This window comes from Camelus dromedarius, chromosome 16, assembly GCF_036321535.1.
Source record: "Camelus dromedarius isolate mCamDro1 chromosome 16, mCamDro1.pat, whole genome shotgun sequence".
Taxonomy (NCBI): Eukaryota; Metazoa; Chordata; class Mammalia; order Artiodactyla; family Camelidae; genus Camelus; species Camelus dromedarius.
In genome coordinates, this window is record NC_087451.1 from 53,408,503 (window position 1) to 53,430,739 (window position 22,237).

The following is a 22,237-nucleotide window of genomic DNA, read 5'->3' on the forward strand; positions in this document are numbered from 1 at the left end:
TAAAGAAGTATGATGTACTCTCAAATGTTTCAACAATAGATAATAGAGTGATACAACAAAAGTGGCAGAATGTTGAAAGTTGGTAAATCTGTGGGTGTATTGGAGTTCTCTGTATTATTTTTGCAACTTCCTTGTAGGTTTTTAATTAGTCCAAAATGAAAGGTTTTAAAAATCTCCAGACTAATGACAGCAGTCTTTGGAATGACACTGAGGCATTGGGATTTTGAAAAGCTTTTCAGGTAGGGTTGCCAAATTTAGCAAAAAGCAGTACAGGAATTTCAGTTAAATTTGGATTTCAGAGAAACAACAATTTAAAAGCATTTTTTAGTATAAGTATATTCCAGGCAGTATTTGCTACCTACCCAGCAAGTATCATCTTGGAATGCAATCCATTCTTTTTTTTTTTTTTTTTTTGCAGTATAGTCAGTTTACAATGTTGTGTCCATTTCTGATGTACAGCACAATTCTTCACTCATATGTGAATACACATTTATTCATTTTCATATCCTTTTTCACCATAAGCTACTAAAAGATTTTGAATTTATTTCCCTGTGCTATGGAATGCAATCCATTCTGATATCTATACTCTGCTGGTCTTTGTGGAACATCAGAGAAATTAACTTGCTTTATCTGTCTTCAGTATCTAAAATTATCTGTTTCTACTCTTCCAGAGATGGGCACTGAGACAAAAATAAATAGATATTAAATGGCCAGAGTTTATGATGATGAAAAGAAATATTTAATGACTCTAGCATCCTCTATAATAATGACAATGATGGTCCACATTTTTTAGTGTTGATTATGTATAGGGTAGCCAGCCTCTAAGGTGTCTCCCCCTTGATCAGATATTCACAGCTTTGTGTAGCCCCTCCCACATTGTACCAGAGTTGGCCTGTGTGACCAACAGCATACGGTTGAAGTGATGGTATGTCACTTCTGGATTGAGGTTTTAAAAGACAGTTAGGCTTTTCTCTTAGGTACATGCCCTCTCTCTGGGGGAAGAAGCCAGTTTCATGAAGAGGGCTACATGGTAAGGAGCTAAAGCCTTCAGCCTTCAGTCATGGGAGTGAGCTTGGTAGGTGATCTACAGCCTCGGATGAGTCTGAGGCTGCAGCTCTGCTGACATCTGATTTCAACTTCATGAGAGACCTTGAGCCAGAACTACGCAGCTAAGCTACGCAGATTCCCGATCCTCAGAAATTGTGAGAAGTAAATGTACATTGTTTTAAGCTGCTAAAATTTGGAGTAACTTGTTACACAGCAAAAGATAACAAATGTGTCAAGATACGATGTAATATACAGTATCATCTAAGTATACATGCTTCCCAAATCAATTCTTTGAAGCAGAAACTATTACTGTCCCCATTTTATAGGAAGGTACACTAAAGTGCAGAAAGGGCATGTTGATTCACATCCCCCTACCAGGAAGCATAGGTGGATCTGTCTTCAAAGCCCTCACCCCTACTCGGGAATTTCACAGCCTTCCATACGCTAGGTGCTGAGCTTTATTGTTTTATTTTATTTAATTCTCTTGTCACAGAGTGAGATAGGGGAGATCATTCCAGAGAAAACCACTAGCCAACACTGGCAAAAAGCCCTCAAGTTAACAAGACACTCGCTTCACACTTGGGCAGATTTTGCTTTCTTATCCCCAATTTAGAGATGAGCAAGCTAAGGCTCTGAGTGGAGAAGGGCTTTTCCCAAAGCCAGACAACCCCCACCTCTTTCCCCAAGCAGAGTGGAGGGCAGGTGGAGCTGGGGCTTGAGTCCTTCTACTTCTCTCTCCCCACCCTGCCAGGCGACTCCCTAATCTAACTAATGAGGGGCATGTTTTCTGAAGTTGCAGAAGGCCCTCCCCAACCCACAGCAGGAATGTGTGTGTATTGTGTTTGGGCAGAATGGGGAGACTCACTGGGGTCTCTGGAAACTCCTTCATCCTTCATGTCCTCTTGCAAGGAAGAGGAAGGGAAAGCCTTCCCTTCTCACACCCCCCTCTTCCTTCCCCTGGGATGTGCTCCCACCTGGGAGAGGGGCTCAGGAATGCTGCCCTCTCTGGGAGGGCCAGACCTTTGACCTTTTACCTAATCGCACTGCTGGTTCTTTCCCTCCCTGGAAGTGACAGCCCTGTGGCCACCCCCTCCCAATTCTGACTCTTCACAGCCGTTTTCTCTCCTCCCGTACATTAGGATGCAGCTACAAAGCACTGAGCTCTTTTCTTAACACATGAAAGTAGACCAACCAAACAACAAACAAACAAACAAGACAACCTTTGAATACAGCAAGAAAGATTGGGGTTGGAACTAAGAGGGGAGTTCCAAACTGTCCCCTGTAGCAGATGGTCAAGAGAGGCTATAGGTAGTATACACTTTCTTTAAGATCCTTCTAGAAAGTTTCTGTCTTGACCTGAAGTGGTACTGGGGACTGGTGTGAGCAAAAATGCCTGGGACTATGACTGTGTTTGTGATGTGAAGGGGGTGGGGTGGAAAGCTGGAGGTTGTCCTTCTAGGAATCAGAATAGACCAGATGACTCAGCAAAGTTTGTCAGGGTTCCAGTCACCTCTGGTCTCCTCTTCAGGAGAAGAACAAAATCTGCCACCTGGTGTCAGAGAGATCAGAGAGGGATGTCTGCTTTCTGAGTCAGCCGGTGAGCCTGAAGACCAAGCGAATGTCTGAAACAGAGTCCTCTGCAGGGAGGCTGCAGCCAGCCTTCTGAGTCACCTTGGCCTGGCTTCGAAGCTGGGCCTGGAATGTCTGCGGTGGCCCCGTGGGCCTTGGGGGGAGTGGTGAGTCACCACGTGAACTGGAAGAACCAGCAAGCCCCAAGAGCTCTTCTCCTGTTCCAGTTCTCATCCTGGGACCTCGATTCAGACACCAGGAGGGTCTGGGAAGCAGGACCCTGCATTCTCGTGCAACAGAACCACCATCACTCCCTCCCCAAGTCAGATTCCCTGACTTCCCTGACTCCTCAGACAGCCACAACCGGACAAATTTCACCTTCCGGATCCTCAGCTTCCAACCCATCCCGGCTGTCCTCTCTGATCCCTCATGTCCTAGAAATTCTCTGCAGTGGACTAAATTTCTGTTTCCCCCTGAGCCTCCCCTCCCTGCCCTAACCCCTGCACCACACTGGACTCTGCACACCAGGACGCTTGCCATCATGGCATCACCAGACTGGTTGGGTTGCCAGTGGGTTTATTGAACTATTTTGATTAAGTCCAGCAGGGATTTCCGATCCCCGAAACTTCCTAAGGCCATCTTTCCCAGTCCCTGACTTCCCAACATGCCCTGTGGGGGGCCTGTGGGCTTTCCTGGGAGCTTGGCATCTTCTCTGATCTCTTTCCCTGGCCCTCCCCACATCTGTCCCTCCCCCAGGGCCCAGGCCACGTTCTCCCTAATCTGTCTGCTGCTGGCCATGAGAGCCAAAAATCAAAGGGAAACAGGGAGGAGGACTGGGGAGAGGACCCTACCAAGAGGGGGTGGGGTACGGACCAAAAGTACAGCCAGTTTTTGGAGCAGCCCAACCCCAAACCAATCCCCACAGCAGCAGGCAGGGGCTCAGGGCTGCCGGGACCCATCCCAGAACCTTCCTTGTCTCTGGTTTGGCATGAGACTTGGTTGTCCCAGGGAATGATGTCACCCTTTTTGGAGATGCTGTGCTTCCAGCAGGGAGACCCAGGTTTCGACATAAACCCTTCTGAGTCCATTTACCAGACTGCTCAACTGGAAGCAAGATCATAAGCAGTCCCCATATCCCCTTTGGAGGCCAAGTTGAAACTGATGTCTAATCTCTGCCCATTGATAGCTAGGAGATGGGATTTGGAGCGCTTGCCCAGAGAGGAGTTTTTCTCTCTGGTGAAAACTGGGCGGTGGGTGGGCGAGGTTTCTAGGAAGCCGAGGTGAGAAGCCCTCCTAGTCCAGTTACCTCTCATCCCACACAAGCACTTAATTTCATGCTGGAGCTGCTCCCAGACTGGGGAATTCACCTGGAAAGGAAAGTGGCCTTTATTTAGACAGAGCCGGAGCGGGGCTGCTTATGGTTCAAAGTACCCAGGGCTAGTGGAGAAGACAGAGCCTGGGCAGGAGGCCTCGGGGTCTGCCCAATGTGCGTCTGTGCTCTGCCCCTTCTGGCCCGAGAGCCCCTGTGGACAGAGCCATGCACTAAGTGCTCAGAGAGGGGCAAAGGGCACCCCTCAAGGAGTTGCCAGTCTGAGTTCCCACCCCTGACCTGGCCCCCTTGGTCTGATGAGGCATAGCTCGGCCTCAGGGGCCCCACTCTGATGGCAGAGACAGGAACACATACTTCTTTCTTATAGGCAAGCAGGGCATGTGAGGAGAGAGGTTTGGGTCTCAGAAATCTTTCCAGTTAAACTCGTGGCTGGCCCACCTTCCTCTGAGTCCCCAGGTGTAAATGTGCCCTTTCCCACACTCTGTCCTGCCCTGAAGCAGGACAAAAGCTTGAGTGGATGTTCTCAGTTCACCAGCTACCACCAGGAAAACGCCATCTTTCACGTTCCCTCACTCTCCCACCCTTTCCCCAGCCAGTTGGACCTACCCCTAGATATCGAGATGGGGACACTGCCACTTTGACAAAGCCGCAGGCCACTGTGGCCCCACTCTCTCTAACCAGGACACCTAACGATCCATAGAACCTAATGTCTGTGGGAGTGCCCCCTCCCCAGCTAGCGCCACACTACCTCAGCCTCCCTCACCAACCAAGGGCACCCTTTCCAACCCAGGGCACTTCTAAAGGAAGTAGGGGAATCCTGGGGTCTGTGCCCAGTAGGGAGGAGTGGGATGAAGAAAGAGGGCACTTAAGTTACCCTACCCAAAGGCCAGCCCCAGACTGGAGCTACACAAATGTTAATCACCCATTAACACAGTTCAGGTGGAAAGGGCAACTTTATTACGTGTAAAATGGACTTAATGTGGCGGGAGCTGTGGGCTTAATTTCTTGAGATAAGATGCTTTTAGGCTAATCAGAAGGTCTATGATGCCTGGATATAAAGGAGCTAGGGCAGACTTTCTTGAGACAGGCTCTGGAAGACCAGAAGGGAGAAGGAGGAGATCCCTGCCCTGTCCTTCTTCTGGGAGAGCCAGGAAGGAAGCTTGGTAAGAGAGCAGCTGGGACAGGGGTGGATGTAGACGAGACACTGGGTGGGGTTGGGGAGGGGCAGTCCTTAGCACCCCTGAGACGTTCAGCAGCCTTACATCTCCCATTCTTTTCCTCTATATAGGAAATAAAAGCGGATCCTTGAAGGCCCAGGTGACGAAGGCAGGAAGACGAGGTCTTGCAGCCCACACAAATCTAGGTCTAGCTTTGGTGTTCAGGGCTTTGGAAGAAGGTTCCTTACTGCTCTTCCGCTCTGCAAAGACACCCAGATGAAACGGGGCAAAACCTTGGGAGAAGGGTTGGACCTTCCCTGAGTCGAGATAGTCAAGGATGAGAAGGGGAGAGCAAGATGGGTTCTTTGCAGTTTTCACTTGGGGCAGGAGGGCTGTGATGATTTAGATGACAGCCAACTTGAAAGCTGGAAGGCTGGCCCGCTGTGAACTACAGAGGGCTCTGAGGGGAGAATCTTGCCAAACCACATGCCTGTGATGTCTAGCCTGGGAGCCGGCAAGGGGGGCTGTCCAGGCCCTTCACTGCTTTCTTCTGCCAGGAAAGCTCCCCCAATGCCCTCCTCTCACCCTGCTCAGACGCCACTTAAGAAACAAAAAATAAAAAGCAGGTTCACTCTTGGCCAGGCTCCATGTCCTTCTAGTTACTAACTCTAATGGCCAATACCCCTTCCATCCCCAAAGTGTTGCTCCAGCCTCTTCGTAAAGCTACTACCTCCAGGGCACAGTGCTCCCCAGCTTTCGGACCCCGCATAGGCTCTGGGTCACCAGCATGAAGTGCTTCTGCCCCATCCTGGTCCTCTTCTCTCTTCTCTCAGGAAACAACCCTTAGACGATGGTGGCCATGAAGACCGTCTCTCTGCTGCTGGTGTCCCTGCTCCTGGCAGTGGGGCTAGGAGAGAGGGAAGAGGGTCCCTCCAGGTAGGGGTGAGAAAAAAGGTGTCAGATGTAGGGAATAGGGCTGGGGGGATGACTGGGTTCTTGTTTTCAAGGGGGAGGCAAGAAAGGGAGGGATCCCAGGGCAAGAGGAAAGAAGCTTGAGGGAAAAAAACCTGCTAGCAGTCTGAGTGCAGATGAGGATAGAATCAGAGAGTATTTTTTATGAGCTACTGTTGCAGCAGGAGAGACTGTGGTTAGATCTCTGGAAGGACTGCTCAGCAGATGACAGCATCTCCCTTCCTAATGAAAGCCTTAACCATTCATTTCTGTGTGCATCTGATCAAATTCTGTAACTGGCTTCCCGTGGGCTGGGCCCAGGGGACAAGCGCAGAGAGTCATCCAGAGATGCTGCCTGCCCTCATGGAGTATATAGGCCCAAGGGGAGAACAAAGAACCACATAGGCCAGCTTCCAACTGTCACGGCTCTGTCTGTGTTTTGGAGGACCAAGAGAGACTAGTTTGAGTAAAGAGTTGGGCCTTCTCAGATGCAAGGACAAGCCATATGCCCCTGTCAATTTGGCTACAGGAATCTGAGGCACAGCCACTAGACATGTACAAGGAGAGACACCATCACACAGAAGTTAAGGAACAGAGACCTGGGCCCAGACTACCTGTGGGTAGACCCTCGGTCACATTATGCTGTTTGCTAAATGAATCTCTCTCCACCTTGGTTTCCTCATTCACCAAAAGGGGATAGAAATAGTGTCTCCCTCCTAGTGGTGGTGTGCAGATTTAATGAGTTTATGCATTAAAGGGCTGCTAAAGGACAACGCGGAGTAAGTGCTGTTATATAAGAGCACACTAATATTCGTATCCTGGGAACCCAAGGACTTAGTCGGGTCGGGCTGAGGCAAGAGAAGTAAAGGAGCCTTGATCCTTCTTTGCCCAGAAGCCAGAGCCTCACACACTGAGGATGCAGGAAGTGGGCCCTTGAGCTGAGGATAAAGTCCCAGGGGCTTGATGCATGGACAAGAGGGTGTCTCCATAAAAACTGACTCTCAAGAAATGAGCTGGTTCCTTTTCAAATGTCATCCTCCTGTCAGTGACAATCATTTATCCCCACACTCTCTGCTCCTACTGTCCTGGTTTCCTTCTCTCTCCCCTCCCTGCTCCTCAGATTCCAAACTAAGGCCAGTGGCATCCAACCTCGAAGCCCCAGGTATGCCGAGGGGACTTTCATCAGTGACTACAGTATCGCCATGGACAAGATCCGCCAACAAGACTTTGTGAACTGGCTGCTGGCGCAGAAGGGGAAGAAGGGCGAGTGAGTCGTGACACACGCCCCCTCCTGCTCCCCGGGCCCTAAGTGATGCACAACGCCAGGTGGCGCCTTTCACTTAGGTGACGATGGGAAGCCGGACAGCAGGGTGGCCCTGCCCAGACCCTGGATCAGGCAACAATCCAGTCTAGGGGTGGGAGTAGGGCAATTTCCCAATCCTTTTCTTCTAAGGGGAGGAGTCGGGGAAGACGTGTGGGGCTCACAGAGAGTCCCTGGGGTCCTGGGGATGAGGGAAGGAGGAGCTGACCAGCTGCCAATGGCTATTTGGTGGTGGCCACTTCAGACTTTGGAAACAGTAAACTCCACGTTTTCCTTCTCTTTGCCAAGTCTCTTTCCCTGCTCTCGCTGTTTGGTCAGCAAGGTAGATTCTGAAAAGCTGCTGCTGATGAGCAGTGAGGAGGTTGAGTGGAGAAAGAGCTGTGCTCCTTGGATTGAGGTACCAAAAGACTGGAGCTTCTTTGGACTGGAGGACATCTGGAGTCTTCCGAGCCCCACCCGCTCCCTAATCTTTATTTTACCAGCTGGAAACACAACATCACCCAGAGGGAGGCCCATCAATCTAACAGGAAGGAGGAGGCGAGGGAGCAGCAGGGGTGAGTCAGCTTATAGGGGAAGGGATGGGGGTGGGACCTCCTGACCCACCCCCACCACACTGTTCCGTCTCCCAGACTCCGGAGCCCTGCAATTCCCAGATAAGCATCCCCTTCTGAAACTCAGATTTCAAAGAGGGGTCTTCACTGGACTCCTGGAGGTCAGCGCAGGCCTAAGGGAGAAGCTTGGGGGAATGGAGGCAGGGGTCCTGGGAGGGGTTTTGGGGCCAGAGTTTCTAAGACTGACGACTTAGTGTAGAGTCAAGGAGCGGGGTGCAAAAGAGACCTCAGAAACTGGCTTCTCCACTTCTGCCTGCCAAACTTTGGGAAGGCTCTTTGTGGAACAGGGACCCTCCCAAGTCCAGTCCCCTGTGATCAGTTACCCCCTCTCTGTAGGAAGGTGAGGAATCAATGAATAGTCCCCAAGTAATCTCTTGGGATTTTAGAATGCATTCTGGGACACTGGTAGAGTTGGATGGGTGGGCTGTCTCTCACCAGAATTGTCTTTGCCTGTGTTGAAGAGCCTCTATTCCCTGGCAGACAGATCTGGGTGGAGCTTTGGAAGCTGAGATAACTAGAGGCAGCTGTGTTGACTCGTACCCCTCACCCCCGCCCCACCCAGTCCCACCACCTTGGAGTCTCAGGCCCTATATTTACTCTCTCTGGGTGGGGCCCAGGCTAAAACAGCCTGCCTGAGGCTTCCTCCTTTGCAGCTCCCTCCCCAAGAACCCCAGTGATGAAGAATTGCTAAAGGACTTACTGCTTCAAGAGCTGCTGGCCTGGATGGTGGATCAGAGGGAGCTCTGCAGGCTCAGGTGGGAGTCTGGTGGGTTTAGGGGTCTTCCACAGTGGTTGTGAGCTTGAGCTTGGAGGTCACAGATGGGTTCAGATCTTCACCCCAATACATGCTGACACATTACTTAGACTCTCTGAACCTTGGGGATTTCATGAAAATCAGGGCTATTTAAACCACTTCATGGGATGATAGGGCTTAAATAAGAGAACGCAGGGAAAGGGCTGAGAGCAACGTCTGCGGAGTTTGTAATGGTGACCGGCATTATTACTACTTGCACTTCTTCCTCAGTCTCCTCCAGGTGAGATGTTGCTCTCACCTCCCCTGCCCACTTGAGCTGAACTGCCCAACCAGTCCTCAGCTCTCCCTCTGTACCCTTGTGCCACAGCACCTCCTCAGTGATGGAACCCTTAGAGTGGGAGGCATGTTGCCCTTCCCTGTGGCTGCTGCTGGTCTCAGTGGTCCTTGAATCCACCTCGTCAACTAGGAAATCTTTCTATCTGCTTTGTCCCAGAAGCAAGGGATGGCTCAGTATCATGGAGAGACCTATCCAGCTGAAGGATGGGACAAGACACTCATTTAAGATGTAGACTCTGAGGCACGGAAACCACAGCATATTCAGATTTTGATGCTGGGAAGTTGAGGGGTTGAGGGAACAAATCTGGGATGGCTTCCTGTAAGAGGGTTAGAAGGAAGAGAGGACTATGACCAGAACAATGGAGAAGAGAGTATGACAAAATCTCCCTAGAAAAGTGGGTGGTGATAGTCTCTGTTCTTTTTTGAATCATATTGATTACGTATAACTGAAAAGGTAATTTGGAGATAGGAGCAGCTGAACTATGGCTGGGTGCCAGGATAAATTTACTTTGCTGACTCCAAGCTGATATCGACCCTCCTCTCCACCACTCCTCTCCTCTTCCCACAGGTTTCAGTGACTCTGACCGAACCCAGCTCAGGACTGGACTCTGCCCTTCCCTTACACAGCTCCCATCTCAGTTCCACTCCACGATACCCAAAAGAAGCCAAACTAAGTTTAAGCTGAAATAAATCTCTGCGCCCATTGTTGAAACCTATTCACTTGTCTAATAGAGCACTAACTGTATGTTTGTGTGTATGCGCACCACCCAGTGAAAAGGAGATACGGCTCTTGCCCATCTGTTAATTCATCCCTTATTTCCACAAACACTTACTGGAAGCTTAACACAGGCAGGGACTATGCTGAACACTGAGTACACAGCAGTGATGAAAACAGACACAGTCCTTGTCCCCAAGGGGTTTACAGTCCAGTGGTGGAGACAGACCTCAATCTTGAAACACACAAACACATGAATAATCACATAACATGAGAAGTTATGTGAAGAAAGGCTAGAGGGCTATGAGAGAGGACAGAGAAGCCTTATGTAGATGGAGTGGGGAGTCAGGAGGGCCTCTCTGAGAAAATGACATTCAAGCTGAGTGAGATCGGAAGGATAAAATGGCCAAAGGGTGAGGGGAGCCTTAATCATATTAGCCAGAGTTATTGTTCCACAGCAAAATGGGCAATGGAGACAAGAGCCCAAGTGGAGACAAGAGGCCAAGTAGAGACAGAGCAGGTGGGCAGAGGCAAGGTCTCAAAGGCCATGGTAAAGCTTTGGGATTTTATTCTCAGTACAAGGGCAAGTCCTTGAAGGATTTTAAGCGGGGGCAGCTCAGAGAAGATCTATTCATGTCCCCAAATAATCACACTGATGACAGTGAGAATTATATGGAGACGAAGAGGTATGAAAGTGGAAGAGGCTCTTGCAGAATTACAGATTTCACACTAGGCAGATGGCAGTGAGGGGGAAGGGAAGTGGGCAAACTCAGTTTGTCCAAAAGCCATTATCTCTGTCTTTGGGTGTTTAAAGGCTTTTCCTCCTCAGCATGCTGCCTTCTTCCAATGCTCTGCGCCTACAGGAGGCAAACCTGTCTCTCCTTCCCCCTTAGTTTGGGTTATCTTTACCTAGACTGTCCCCTCCCCACTCCCCTTGATCTAGTCATATTTTAGCAGACCAGAGTCAACATACCTAGATGCAAATCACTCTCTAGTTCTGTGACTTGGGAAGTTAGTTCCTCTCTCTGAAGCTCAGTTTTCAGTCTGTAAAAAGATAAAAAATCCTCACAGGATTGAAGTAAGTATTAAGATAATGCCTGGTACAAGGTAAGTGGTCAATAAAAAGTTAACTTTTGTTATTATTAGTATTATTTATACACCTGAATCTCAATTTAAAGACACAGGGGTATTATTCCTTTAAAACCAGGGAGTGGCATGCTGGACTGGCTGAAGGGCTGGGCCAAGAACCTAAAGGAGCAAAGTGGGGAGGGTGTAAAACAATGGCGAGGACTGGACTGTGAAAATGGACTGGATGAGACGTGCTCCCCTAAAGGCATTCTGATGACCAGATGAAACGCTCCTGAGAACCGAATTTGCCTGAGGGCTGCCAGTTTGCATCTTTTCCAGCTCTAACATTTTGGGTTTCCTCTCCTCTACACCTCTAGAGTTCTAAGAGTGTGTACCACTAAGTTCTAAGAGCGTGGCTTTGCTCAGAGGATATATTTTAATGATTTTCCATGATAGAACTGATTGCACTGGGGAGAAGTTCAGATCTATATTTCTGAAGTCTTGGGTGTATCCGAGAGTCAATGAATCAGCAAGCGCTATTTAAAAAAACTTTGAGAGGGGAGGGTATACCTCAGTGGTAGAGTGCATGCCTAGCATGCACAAGGTCCTAGGTTCCATCAGCACTATCTACATTAAACAAACAAACAAACATCCTACCCCACCAAAAAAAAAAAAAAAAAAAAGAACAATTTTGTACAACTTCTCACTATGGGCCAGGCATTGTGCTCAGGACTTTCTAAACATCAGTCTTTTCAACTCTTGACTTTTAAAAACTTTTTTTGGTTTTTGTTCAAATGCATAAACATCGTTAAAAAAATCATGGAGATCTCATTGAAAACCTCATCACAATCCTTTAAGATCATGATAATCTAATAGCTGCTAACTGTGCACGACACTGCCTCCATGAGGCAGAGAATTAAAAGCCCATGCTCTTAGCCACCTTGCCACAAGGCCAGTGACTCACTAGTCACTTAGAGCAAGTGAGGGCATCTGTGATGTTCAGCATTCAACGGTGTTCTGAAGCAGAGTGCTCCTGAGTGCCATTGTGAAATTGTCAGGAATGTTGTAAGCAGGTTGTAAAACCACTGATAGCCTGAAACAATAGCTCAAAAGGCCATGGTCGGAGTATTTACACCCTGGAAATTGGCAAATGTTATAAATCAGAGCACCTCCCGCCCAGCCTGGAGAGGTGATTGTTAAACATTTACCAGCACACTACAGGTCAGTATACTTTCTCTTAAATTATAGGGGAGAACAAATGTGTCTGAATAAGGGAATAAGCATGTCTGCTTGAAGGTGGTAACGAGGTTTATTAAGGGCCATGTGCCTCAGGGAGTTGAGTAGGTATGTGTGCATTTGAGGGATGAACAGTCAAATCTGAGGTCATGAGTGTGAGTGAGGGACAGTGTGTACCTTAAAGGATCATACACTAAGTCAAAGAGTGAGAAATGAAGCAGGTGTGTCTAGATGGTGTCAGTGAGTACCTACGGGACTGAGTTTTTGTGTTAGAGAGTGGTGTAGTGAGAATATGTAAATATGAGGTCAGCATGTGTGAGAGGATGTCAGATGTACGTGTTGGAGGGGACAAATCTGTGTCTGAGGAAGTAAGTTTGTGTCTAAGGGGGCTTATGTTATCTGAGTTTAGTGTCTGAGGGTATCTTTGAGAGTGAATCTGAAGGTACAATTCTGAAAGCCTGAATAACTGTTTTAGCCTTGGTCCTCACATCCAGTAACATTAGATTTTGCTTCAGAAAACAGAAAAACACAAAATAACAGTGCTAAATATCTTTAGCAAGATAGAGCATTATTTCTCTTTCTTGTAAATATCCAGAGGCAGGCAGCCCAGGGCTAGTATGACATCTCTGCTCCATGAAATCTTCAGGGTCCCCGACTCACCAGGTTCACAGCTCTATCATCTCTCAAGGCCCAAAATGACAATTAAACTATCTCGCCACCAATATTTGCTCTTTTTATCCTTTTACCTTAAGTCTCTCTTGTAACATTATTCACATTTATGGTTTCTCCTTGATCTGTAGCCCAGCACAGCTCTTTCTGTAGAACTTCATACCAGTACATCTAAATGACAATTAACCATCTCTTCTGTGATGTCCCACAAACCTCAATTTCAACATTTTCCAAAACCACTCTTAATTATTTCCCCAGTTTCATCCTGTGGTCTCTTCCCATCCCTGTCTTTGAATGGCACTACCTTTTTGCCCAAGCCAGGAAACTGAACATCCTGCTAACTTTTCCCACACATTCTGCCCTTATCTTATCAGCTTTACCATTCCACCTTCTTAATGTGTCCTGAATCAGTTGCATTCTCTCTATCCTTACTGACACTGTCTTAGTTCTGGCCCTCATCATTTCTACTTTGGATTGCTACAACTGACTTAAAATTAAGTCACCTATTTTCCTATGGCAAAAACTTGATATTATTGCTCCCTGACTCTAGAAACCTCCATTTGCTCCTTTTTTGTTAGACTCAACAATGCTATGGAAATCACCTATGGAGCTTCCTAAACACACAGATTACTAATTCCACCCTAGATTTGATGAATAACAGACATCGCTGACATTTATTTACATGCCAGGGATCAAACTAAATGCTTTGTTATATATTTTGTGACTTAATCCTCACAACAACTTCATGAGTTATCACGAGGTATTACCCTTTCACAACTGTAGAAAGTGGAACACAAGAGATTAAGGAATTTGTCTTAAGTTACTGGACCATATGTCGTGGACGCGAGCTATGGAGCCAGGCAGCCTAACCCCAAAGGCCAGATTCTCAACTGTAAGGCCTTCCCCAGTCAGAAGCTTCGCGTGTGATTCCTACAGGTAAGCTTCATTAGAGTGGAACGGATTCTGTTTTATGTTCCATATGGAACCCTCCGCGCCCAACTCGGCGCGTGGCACGCTGTAGACAGCCAGTGAGCAGTGGCAGACCTCCGGTCGGAGGCTGCGATGGCGGTGGGGGGACAGTCACGGAAAGCTGAGAGGGTCCGACGCGTTCACGTGGGCCTAGAGCACCGGGTCGCATCAAGTTTTGCGGACCCTTGCCGGAGTGAGAGGCGGAGCCGCCAGGCCCCTGGCAGTGGGCGATGTCACCCCGCGGCCGGAAGTCGGAGAGAAACTTCCGGCGCGCGGAGATGACGCACGGCCCGCGCTTCCGCGTTGGGGAGCCGGCGGCTGATACCGGGACGCGGAGACCCGGGGCCCCGGCAGCGGGGCGGCCTGCGGGCCAGGGCGGGGATGCACCGCCGCGGGGTGGGAGCCGGCGCTATCGCCAAGAAGAAGCTTGCCGAGGTGAGGGGAAGGAGGCGGACCCACAGCCACCCCTGACCCGCGAGAGACAGAAGTCTTCCCGAGCACAGCCCTGTACCTTCACATCGCCTCCCAACAGAATCTGACGCGGGCTTCTCGGGTCCCGGGGAACTGAACTGCTCCAGCTTCCGGTGGACTGGAATGTCAGCATCCGCAGATCCACTAGCCCTTTCCCCTACTTCCCCAAATTTGATTACAGACGAGTCGTCTATCCTACTTCCTCACCCCCTCGCCCTAAGAAAACCACCTGAGAGACCCTCCTCTTTTCATACTTCTGAGGAGGCAGTACAAGTGGGAGCCCCCAGCACCCACTCTCTCAACTCATGCTGGTCTCTTTGTCTGACAGGCAAAGTATAAGGAGCGAGGGACTGTCTTGGCTGAGGACCAGCTGGCCCAGGTGAGTGAGTTGGAGGGCTCCAGGCAGCATGGGAGACCCGATAAGGCTGGGAAGGTCACCTTTCATATAACTTCGATTGTTTGGATCGAACTGAAAATAGGGTAGCTGGCAAATCCCCATTTCTGGGCTGCTCAGATCTTTTAGGTGATTTGCTAATAACAGTGATCGCTAACGTCTTTGATTAGGTGCTTGTGCGTCCCAGGCACATGTCCATTTTCTTTACATACACTGTCTTGTTCATTCCTCCTGACAATTCTATCAGGAAGGAACTCTGTTCTTCCTAGTATAGAATGGAAAGCACTGAGGTGTTAAGTCCTTTATCCAAGGTTACATGGGTAGTAAGTGGTAGAGTTGTTTGATTTGGGTCTTTTGGGTTTTTACTTTAAATGCCTAAGAATAACATGAAAATACTGCCTTACCTGCGGCACCTACCGCTACCACCATCACATCTCTGTGCATACCAGAGGCGTGTGTGAGTGGTGGGGGTGTGGCTTCTGCTCAGTTTCCTTCTCTAACACTTCCCTTTTCTGTACATGTCCTGTCTTTACTCAGTTATTTTGACTGGTGAAGAAGAGGAGAAGGCCGTGAGGCTAGGAAATGGGCACTTGAACTGAGGAAAGAGTAGATACAGGCTGTGCTCTTAAAAAGCTCCCACTCATAAGGGGAGATAACATGCAGGAATCAACTGGAAGTGGTGATTACAGTAATGTGTGAATTTCCCATATGTAGCAAATGAGGAGATGTTGGGCCAGGAGTGGGTTGAAAATAGGCTTTGTTAATTAGGGAAAGAGGAGTGATATAAATAGGAAGTCAGAATGTTCCCCAAACCAAAATTATTTGGCTTTGGAATGTAATCTGGTAGACTCACACCCCTCCCTCGGAGATTCTGTATATGGGGTTTATCCCCAAGGAGGTCCATAACAAAGATTGAACAACCACTGCACACCTAATTCATGCCAAGCTTCTTTTCTTTTCTATCTAGCCTTTCTGTCAGTGGCTGAAGACTTCCCACCCTGTGAAGGCTGCATTCCCTCATTTTTAAGGCAAAATGGATTATTAGGTGCACCTTCAGTTCAATAACCTTTTTTTCGGGGAAAAAAGCAGCCCTTCCAATAAAATGAATATAGTTAACACTACTGTATGTTATATATGAAAGTTGTTAAGACAGTAAATCCTAAGAGTTGTCATCACAAGGAGAAAAATTTTTTTCTGTTTCTTTACTGTGTCTATGTGAGATGATGGATGCAGATCAAATCATTGTGCTACACACCTTAAACTTATACAGTGCTGCATGTCAGTTACATCTCAGTAATACTGGAAGAAAATGAATAAATAAAACAAAAATTGTAAAAAAAAAGCAGAAAAAGGAAAGAAAAAAAGCACCACATTAGATGTGCACGTTTATTGTTAGATGCATCTTGACTTCAGAACAGGAACACATAAAAGAATGTGTATCTTAGAATTAAAGAAACATTATAGCATCTCATTTCTGGTGATAGCAGAACTCTGAAGGTAAGACAGGGATAAAAAGAAAGGGAACAGTAAACAGCATAATAGTAGGCCTGAAGGAGACAGGTTATTTCAGCCTTTGCCCTGCCACTGGCCCAGGGACCTATTAACACCTGGTTGGGTTACCCCTAACCTCCGCCTTGTTCATCCTGCAGATGTCGAAGCAGTTGGACATGTTCAAGACCAACCTGGAGGAATTTGCCAGCAAGCACAAGCAGGAGATCCGGAAGAATCCCGAGTTCCGAGTGCAGTTCCAGGACATGTGTGCCACCATTGGGGTGGATCCTCTGGCCTGTAAGGAGTTGTCTGTAGGGGTCCAGTGTTCTCCTAGGGTTTCTAAGGGACAGAAGCTCACCCAATTGTCATCATGACTTTTGGGACATCTACAAGGGCCTACAGGGAGATCCAGAGGATGTTGCCTTTAGGGAGTACCTAGCAGGTTGGCTGAGTGCCCAGTTTGATGGGAAAGATGGAGAGGTTGGAGGGTAGGCTGAGTAGCTGGTGTAAATGATCTTCCCTGGAATGCTCTGCTGTGGAATTTTTTATGGCTTTTTTTCCTCTTTGTTTAAAAAACAATTTTTAGTTTTAATAAAGGTAGTCTGCGACCAGGCTGTCCATCAACAAAGGTGAAAAAAGAAAAGGAGGAAATAGAAGTCCCCTGACTCTGTCCCATAATTGCAGAGATAAAGTACTGTTAACAGTTTAAGGTATATCTTTCAAGACACCTTCATCATATTTATTAACTATTTTTTTTTACATATATGGGATTATGCTGTAATTACTACTTATAACCTACATTTTTTACTCAATAAAATATCTTCAGTGGATTTTTGAATGCCAGGTCTGTGTATTCTTTCTCTTAGCCTTGTCCAGACCATATGTCCCACTATGTTTCACTGCATTATTTGGGAAAGGAAACTCATTTTTATAGGCTCCTGAGCCAGAGCTACCAGCTAAATAGAAATGCCTTTTAGACTGCCCACCTTTAGAACTGTCTGAACCTGTTCTTTAGTGGGAGTCACCAAGAGTCAGATTGTGTTGAGGATCCTGAGTAGTAAGTGGAGCAGAAGGACTTCAAGCTAGGCGGGAAGACTTCTCATAGGGTAGATATTTTTTCTTTTAAACACTATTTAATCATTTTCTATTTATAAAATTAATTTGTTCATATCCAGTTTTGTGATTGCACACTAAATGCATCAAGATATGTGAATGACAGTTCTTTAAAATGGTGCATAATTTGATATTTTAAGCTCTAGATTTAAAAAATGTAATAATTTTTGCCTGGAATTTCTTTCTAAAGGTCACTGTTAGGTTGGACAGTATGAACTAGTATAGATGTTTTCATCTTGCTTTGAAAGAAAACATGTAACTAATGAATAACCTAGCTTTTGTTTTTCTGTCTTTTAGCTGGGAAAGGATTTTGGTCTGAGATGCTAGGCGTGGGAGACTTCTATTACGAGCTGGGTGTCCAGATTATCGAAGTGTGCCTGGCCCTGAAACACCGGAATGGAGGTGAGGGTGCCTAGGTCCTGTGGACTGGGCTTTGGGCTTCTCTGAGAGGGAGAAAACCCTGAAAGGTAGCTTTTTCTGTCCTGAAATCTGCAGGCCAATAAGGTCCTGAGAAGCATCTTAGTGCTTCCTGCGGTTGAATCCATGGCCAGTCTCCATGGCCAAGGGTAAATGGAATTACCCAAATATTTATCTCTGTTCTCCAAAGATCTTTGGCCAGGAAGGTTTAGCTTGAAGTTGTTACAGAACATGTAGGGAGGTAGGGAATAGACCTTTTCCCCTGATAGATGATGTGTCTGGGTTATAATTTTCTCATTATTTAGTAATGGTAGGCCTGCCCTGCTTCTCCAGGATGTGGTGATGCCTACTGAACCTCTGTGCTCCCCAAAATGTGACCTTCAAATGGTCATCCAGTGGTGTCATCTTAATAAGTACATTGAACGGTCTGTATTAAAGTTAATAAAACTTAAAACCAGTTATAAATCATTGGCTATAGACACAGCCTTGGTATCAAGAGAGCATTTATAGTTTTTGTAGAAATGATGTTGCCTTCGTGTTGTTCTTTTTTTCAGCCATAAAGGTAATCCTTCAACTGCTTTCTGTGCCCCCTCTCCAATAGGTCTGATAACTCTGGAGGAGCTACATCAACAGGTGCTGAAAGGGAGGGGCAAATTCGCCCAGGATGTCAGCCAGTAGGTCTTGCCTTCCAATCCCTTGGAGTCTAGAAAGGTCTTTAAAAATCAAATGGAAATCTTTTCTCCTTACTGCTCGTACATCTAGGCTGGTTTAGGAATCATTTTTATTCCTCTTTATGATCATTAAAAATGTTATTTTAGAAAACTGAAAATAGGGAGATATTTAAAAAAAAAATCCACTTATTATTTCTCAACTCAGAGATTACAACATTTTGGTAGATTTCCATCTAAGGATATTTTTCATGCATAAATATATATATATATATATATATATTTTTTTTAAACATACTTGGGGCTGTGTATAATCTTAATACCATTTGTCTGTCTTTTTTTGGTTTATTTATTTATTTAATTTTAGAGGAGGTACTGGGGATTGAACCCAGGACCTCATGCAAGCTAAGCATGTGCTTTAGCACTTGAGCTATATCCTCCCCTAATCTTGACACTGTTTGAGGTTAAAGAGATTAGAGCAGGCACTGAGAAAGGCTGAGGGAGGGAGTTGGGCTTTGAAGATGGGGTGTAAATTGACCCAGTTCACCAGCGTTTGTGTGTGATTCCACTTTGAGAAAAGGTAAAAAAGGCTATTAGTATGTGGGCTGGATGTGTGATCTCCACATTTTATGGGTTTTCTTCTTCCCTAATTTCAGTTAGTTGTCAACTAAGAAATCAGAAAATCTGGCACTACTGGGCCTGAATTTCCAAAAGGCAATAATCAGCTGGGTTACCCCCTTTCAAATGGATAAACATTCTCTATTTTGCCATAGTTCTTACTACTGCCTCTTGTCTCTTAAGTTCAGCTCATTCATTCACATTTCCTGATGGCCTCCTGTAAGCATATTTTTTTTTACCTCTGTCTGGTGTTGGAATGGTTTGCAGAGTGGAGGGCCTGACTCTTACACTATCTTCCTTGAATGTTCAAGCACCATTTGGTGCACTTTAACCCCGCCTTTTTACTGATGCAGTTAAATGTTGTGCAGCCTTTTGAGTCTTCCATCAGGGTGTCCTGCCCAGAGAGAGCTGAAACTGCATTGCTGGTAGGTCTGGTCTGCCTTGGGTCTTTAAGCAGCTCTTCCTCACTTCAGAGACGACCTGATCAGGGCCATCAAGAAACTAAAAGCACTTGGCACTGGCTTCGGCATCATCCCTGTGGGCGGCACTTACCTCATTCAGTCTGTTCCAGCTGAGCTCAATATGGATCACACTGTGGTGCTGCAGCTGGCAGAGGTACGGGGGTGCCTTCTGAGAGAGAGTGTGTGTGTGTGCGCACGTGCACATTAAGAGAAGAGAGCCTGGGAGGGGATTCTGGAGCAGCTCTGATCTCCCCCCATCACTCAGGTCTTGTGGTGAAACTGTCTAATGGACGCACTCCTCAGACCTGTGCTTATTTAGCAGACGTTTATTGAGCAGCTACAGTGCAGAGCACTGGGCCAGGCTGTGGGGCAGATAAAGGTGGGTGCCATGTAGATCCTGCTCTCTAGGAGCTTACAGTCTAGTGGAGTAGACAGACATGCAGACAACTAACTGTATTTCCTTGGTGGACAGATTCTTAAAACTACTTTATGGAAATCTTCAAAACAAACGTTTACTCTTGTTTGCCCTCCCCCTGTTCCTCAGTAATGCGTTAAGCACCATCATCTTCCCCCGATCATGTTTTAAGGGAAGACATGTTCAGTTTTCTGAATTCTGTAATATAGATTAAAACTAAAGGAGGGAGGGGGCTTTTCTCGATTGGGGAATGGTTCGGGTGAGGCAGGACAAGGGCTGAATATTTAAATATTTGAGATTATGAACAGTTGATGATTATCACCATTCCTTCCTATCAGTTAATCATTCTGAATCTTCCTTTGTCATACTTTAGAATTCTCTGAGAAAGTCTCCATTAATATTTTAGTGCCAGGGACTCCACTTTTTAAGACTTAACCCCTCAACCTACCTCTGTCACCCTGAAAGTCACTTTTCTCTTGTTCTCTCTCTGCCAGAACCTCTGAACATTCTTTTTCTGTGCTCTCTTAGACTTCACCCAAGGGCAGTTCCCTCTTCTGTCTGGATAAATTAATTGTCCCTGGGAAGATGCTGGTTCTAAGCACACTCTTAACTCACTCCCCATTCCTCCTTCCTTCAGAAAAATGGCTACGTGACTGTCAGTGATATCAAAGCCAGTCTTAAATGGGAGACTGAGCGAGCGCGGCAAGTACTGGTAGGTGACTTTTGAGATGGCTCAGAAAAGACGGGCCCCAGATGGGAGGAGGTGGGTTGACAGGTACCACACAGAAAGGGGCTTCAGCCTCTTTACTGACTTCTTGCCTTGAAGGCTGCTGCTGCCACCCTAGAAGTGACCCCAGCATTTCTCTGGAGATGGCACTGAGAGGTAGAACTCAAGCAAGGCAGGCTTCCCACCCTGGCACGTGGGCACGACCAGGCTGCCACTGCCGCTGAGGAGCCCCAGCACCTCTCTCTCCTGACCTGTAGGGCCTGGCCAGATGGTTAATATGGTTTGTACTGGAAGTAACACTGTTAGCACAGCATGAAGGGAATCATTAACTACTAATGATAATTACATATCTACAATTATATACTATTATTTTGCATATTATATATAGTTTTATATATACAGAGATTTCATAGTACTAATGAAAGGCTGATGTTGTGAAGGGGGAGTAGCATGAACATGTAGGGGCCCTGGCTTTCAGTACCTTCTTCCTTACCCGGGCAGTTAAAACTATAAATATCTGTGAAGTAGGGATAACATAAACATTTGTTTGATGGTATTGAGCAGAACCTACCCATTTGGAGCATACTTCCAGCTGTAGGAACTGTGAGTTCATTCATTAATATGGCCCTTCCATTAACTTCTCCAAGGTTTTCCCACATCTGCCTGTTACCCAGTTAAGTTAACTGAAAGATAGTGATCTCCTTTTGGCTTCGGGGAATGGAGTTAGTGATTTGCTCAAGGCCACACAGCAAATATTTCTGTAGCCCTACCTTCCTTCCACAGCATTCCACTTGTCATTACCCTCTTTCCCAGCAACACAAGTTAAGCAACTTGGTGGCCTTTTTCACACCTCAGGCAAAGATCAAGGCTAAACAGATCATTCCAGTTTGGTTGTGTAAATATGTGAAGGCACTCGTGTAGATTTAGTTCAAAAACCCCACTGAAGCCAAAATTGGGTTTGGAGATTGTTTATCTGCCCTACTTTGTGGGAATGCCCCCTTCTCAATTGACATTTCCTTCTTTTTCCTGCCAGGAACACCTGCTGAAGGAAGGGCTGGCTTGGCTGGACCTGCAGGCCCCAGGGGAGGCCCACTACTGGCTGCCAGCTCTCTTCACTGACCTCTACTCCCAGGAGATTACAGCGGAGGAGGCCAGAGAAGCCCTCCCCTGAGGAAATGTGGAAGGGGGCAGGGCAGCAGGCAGGGAGAAGAGGGAGGAGCTGGTGGTGAATAAAACCTGGACAACTCTTTTAAAAAAAGACAAAAAACCAAAAAAAATTCCAAGTTTTTTTCTTCCCCCAATATTCTTCATCCATTATTTTATTTTTTTAAAGTGCCTTCACATTGCATCTTTATTGGAGAAAACCTTGTTTATCCATTAAGGATAACCTGAGTAACACAGATAACAGCAAGCACATATAAAATGACTTTTGCACAGGTCATCTACGAGTTCATGGTAGAGCTGGGCCTAGGATGAAGGCCGTCTGTCTCCTGGCCAGTCTAGTCTCTATAACCCCGAGACATAAAATTAGAGCTTCTGTAAATTCAGACCTCTTCCTTATAAAGTATTCTTTATCTCAAATGAGCAGACCCTAATGGACCCGTAAATAATATTCACTTTTTCAGTCTCTTCTAGCTTTCTCTGTAGAGGTTCCAGGTTATGGCAGATTCAGCTATGAGTGTGAAGGAAATAGAGGTTAATGTTAAATGGTGATTAGAGAAAACAGTGG

The 22,237-nt window shown here is 46.7% G+C and overlaps 2 protein-coding genes across 4 annotated transcripts; both read left to right on the plus strand.

Annotated features, from left to right (window-relative positions):
• The first annotated feature begins 4,956 nt into the window (after positions 1 to 4,956).
• Positions 4,957 to 9,779, plus strand: GIP (gastric inhibitory polypeptide). 3 transcript variants are annotated; one of them, XM_064494903.1, is made up of 6 exons: positions 4,957 to 5,109; positions 5,937 to 6,039; positions 7,175 to 7,321; positions 7,858 to 7,929; positions 8,640 to 8,741; positions 9,645 to 9,779. In XM_064494903.1, exons 2-6 carry the CDS (start codon positions 5,954 to 5,956, stop codon positions 9,652 to 9,654), a joined length of 417 nt encoding a protein of 138 aa, XP_064350973.1. In that variant the 5' UTR covers positions 4,957 to 5,109; positions 5,937 to 5,953; the 3' UTR covers positions 9,655 to 9,779. The 3 variants fall into 3 exon arrangements, with proteins under 3 accessions (XP_064350973.1, XP_064350972.1, XP_031325615.2); XM_064494902.1 differs by lacking the exons at positions 4,957 to 5,109; positions 9,645 to 9,779 and having other exon boundaries at positions 5,954 to 6,039; positions 7,151 to 7,321; positions 8,640 to 8,835; XM_031469755.2 differs by lacking the exons at positions 4,957 to 5,109; positions 9,645 to 9,779 and having other exon boundaries at positions 5,954 to 6,039; positions 8,640 to 8,835.
• Positions 9,780 to 14,021: 4,242 nt separating this feature from the next.
• On the plus strand, positions 14,022 to 21,761 carry SNF8 (SNF8 subunit of ESCRT-II). The gene is made up of 8 exons (XM_010987956.3): positions 14,022 to 14,168; positions 14,533 to 14,583; positions 16,248 to 16,386; positions 17,500 to 17,604; positions 18,221 to 18,293; positions 19,379 to 19,520; positions 20,419 to 20,493; positions 21,542 to 21,761. Exons 1-8 carry the CDS (start codon positions 14,115 to 14,117, stop codon positions 21,677 to 21,679), a joined length of 777 nt encoding a protein of 258 aa, XP_010986258.1. The 5' UTR covers positions 14,022 to 14,114; the 3' UTR covers positions 21,680 to 21,761.
• The last annotated feature ends 476 nt before the right edge of the window (positions 21,762 to 22,237 follow it).

Coding starts and splice junctions, on each gene's coding strand:
- GIP (XM_064494902.1), top strand. CDS start 5,954: ATGGTGGCCATGAAGACCGTCTCTCTGCTGCTGGTGTCCCTGCTCCTG. Junction 7,322..7,857: donor CAGAAGGGGAAGAAGGGCGA/GTGAGTCGTGAC, acceptor TTATTTTACCAG/CTGGAAACACAACATCACCC. Junction 7,930..8,639: donor GAGGCGAGGGAGCAGCAGGG/GTGAGTCAGCTT, acceptor CCTCCTTTGCAG/CTCCCTCCCCAAGAACCCCA.
- SNF8 (XM_010987956.3), top strand. CDS start 14,115: ATGCACCGCCGCGGGGTGGGAGCCGGCGCTATCGCCAAGAAGAAGCTT. Junction 14,169..14,532: donor CCAAGAAGAAGCTTGCCGAG/GTGAGGGGAAGG, acceptor TTTGTCTGACAG/GCAAAGTATAAGGAGCGAGG. Junction 17,605..18,220: donor CCTGAAACACCGGAATGGAG/GTGAGGGTGCCT, acceptor CCTCTCCAATAG/GTCTGATAACTCTGGAGGAG.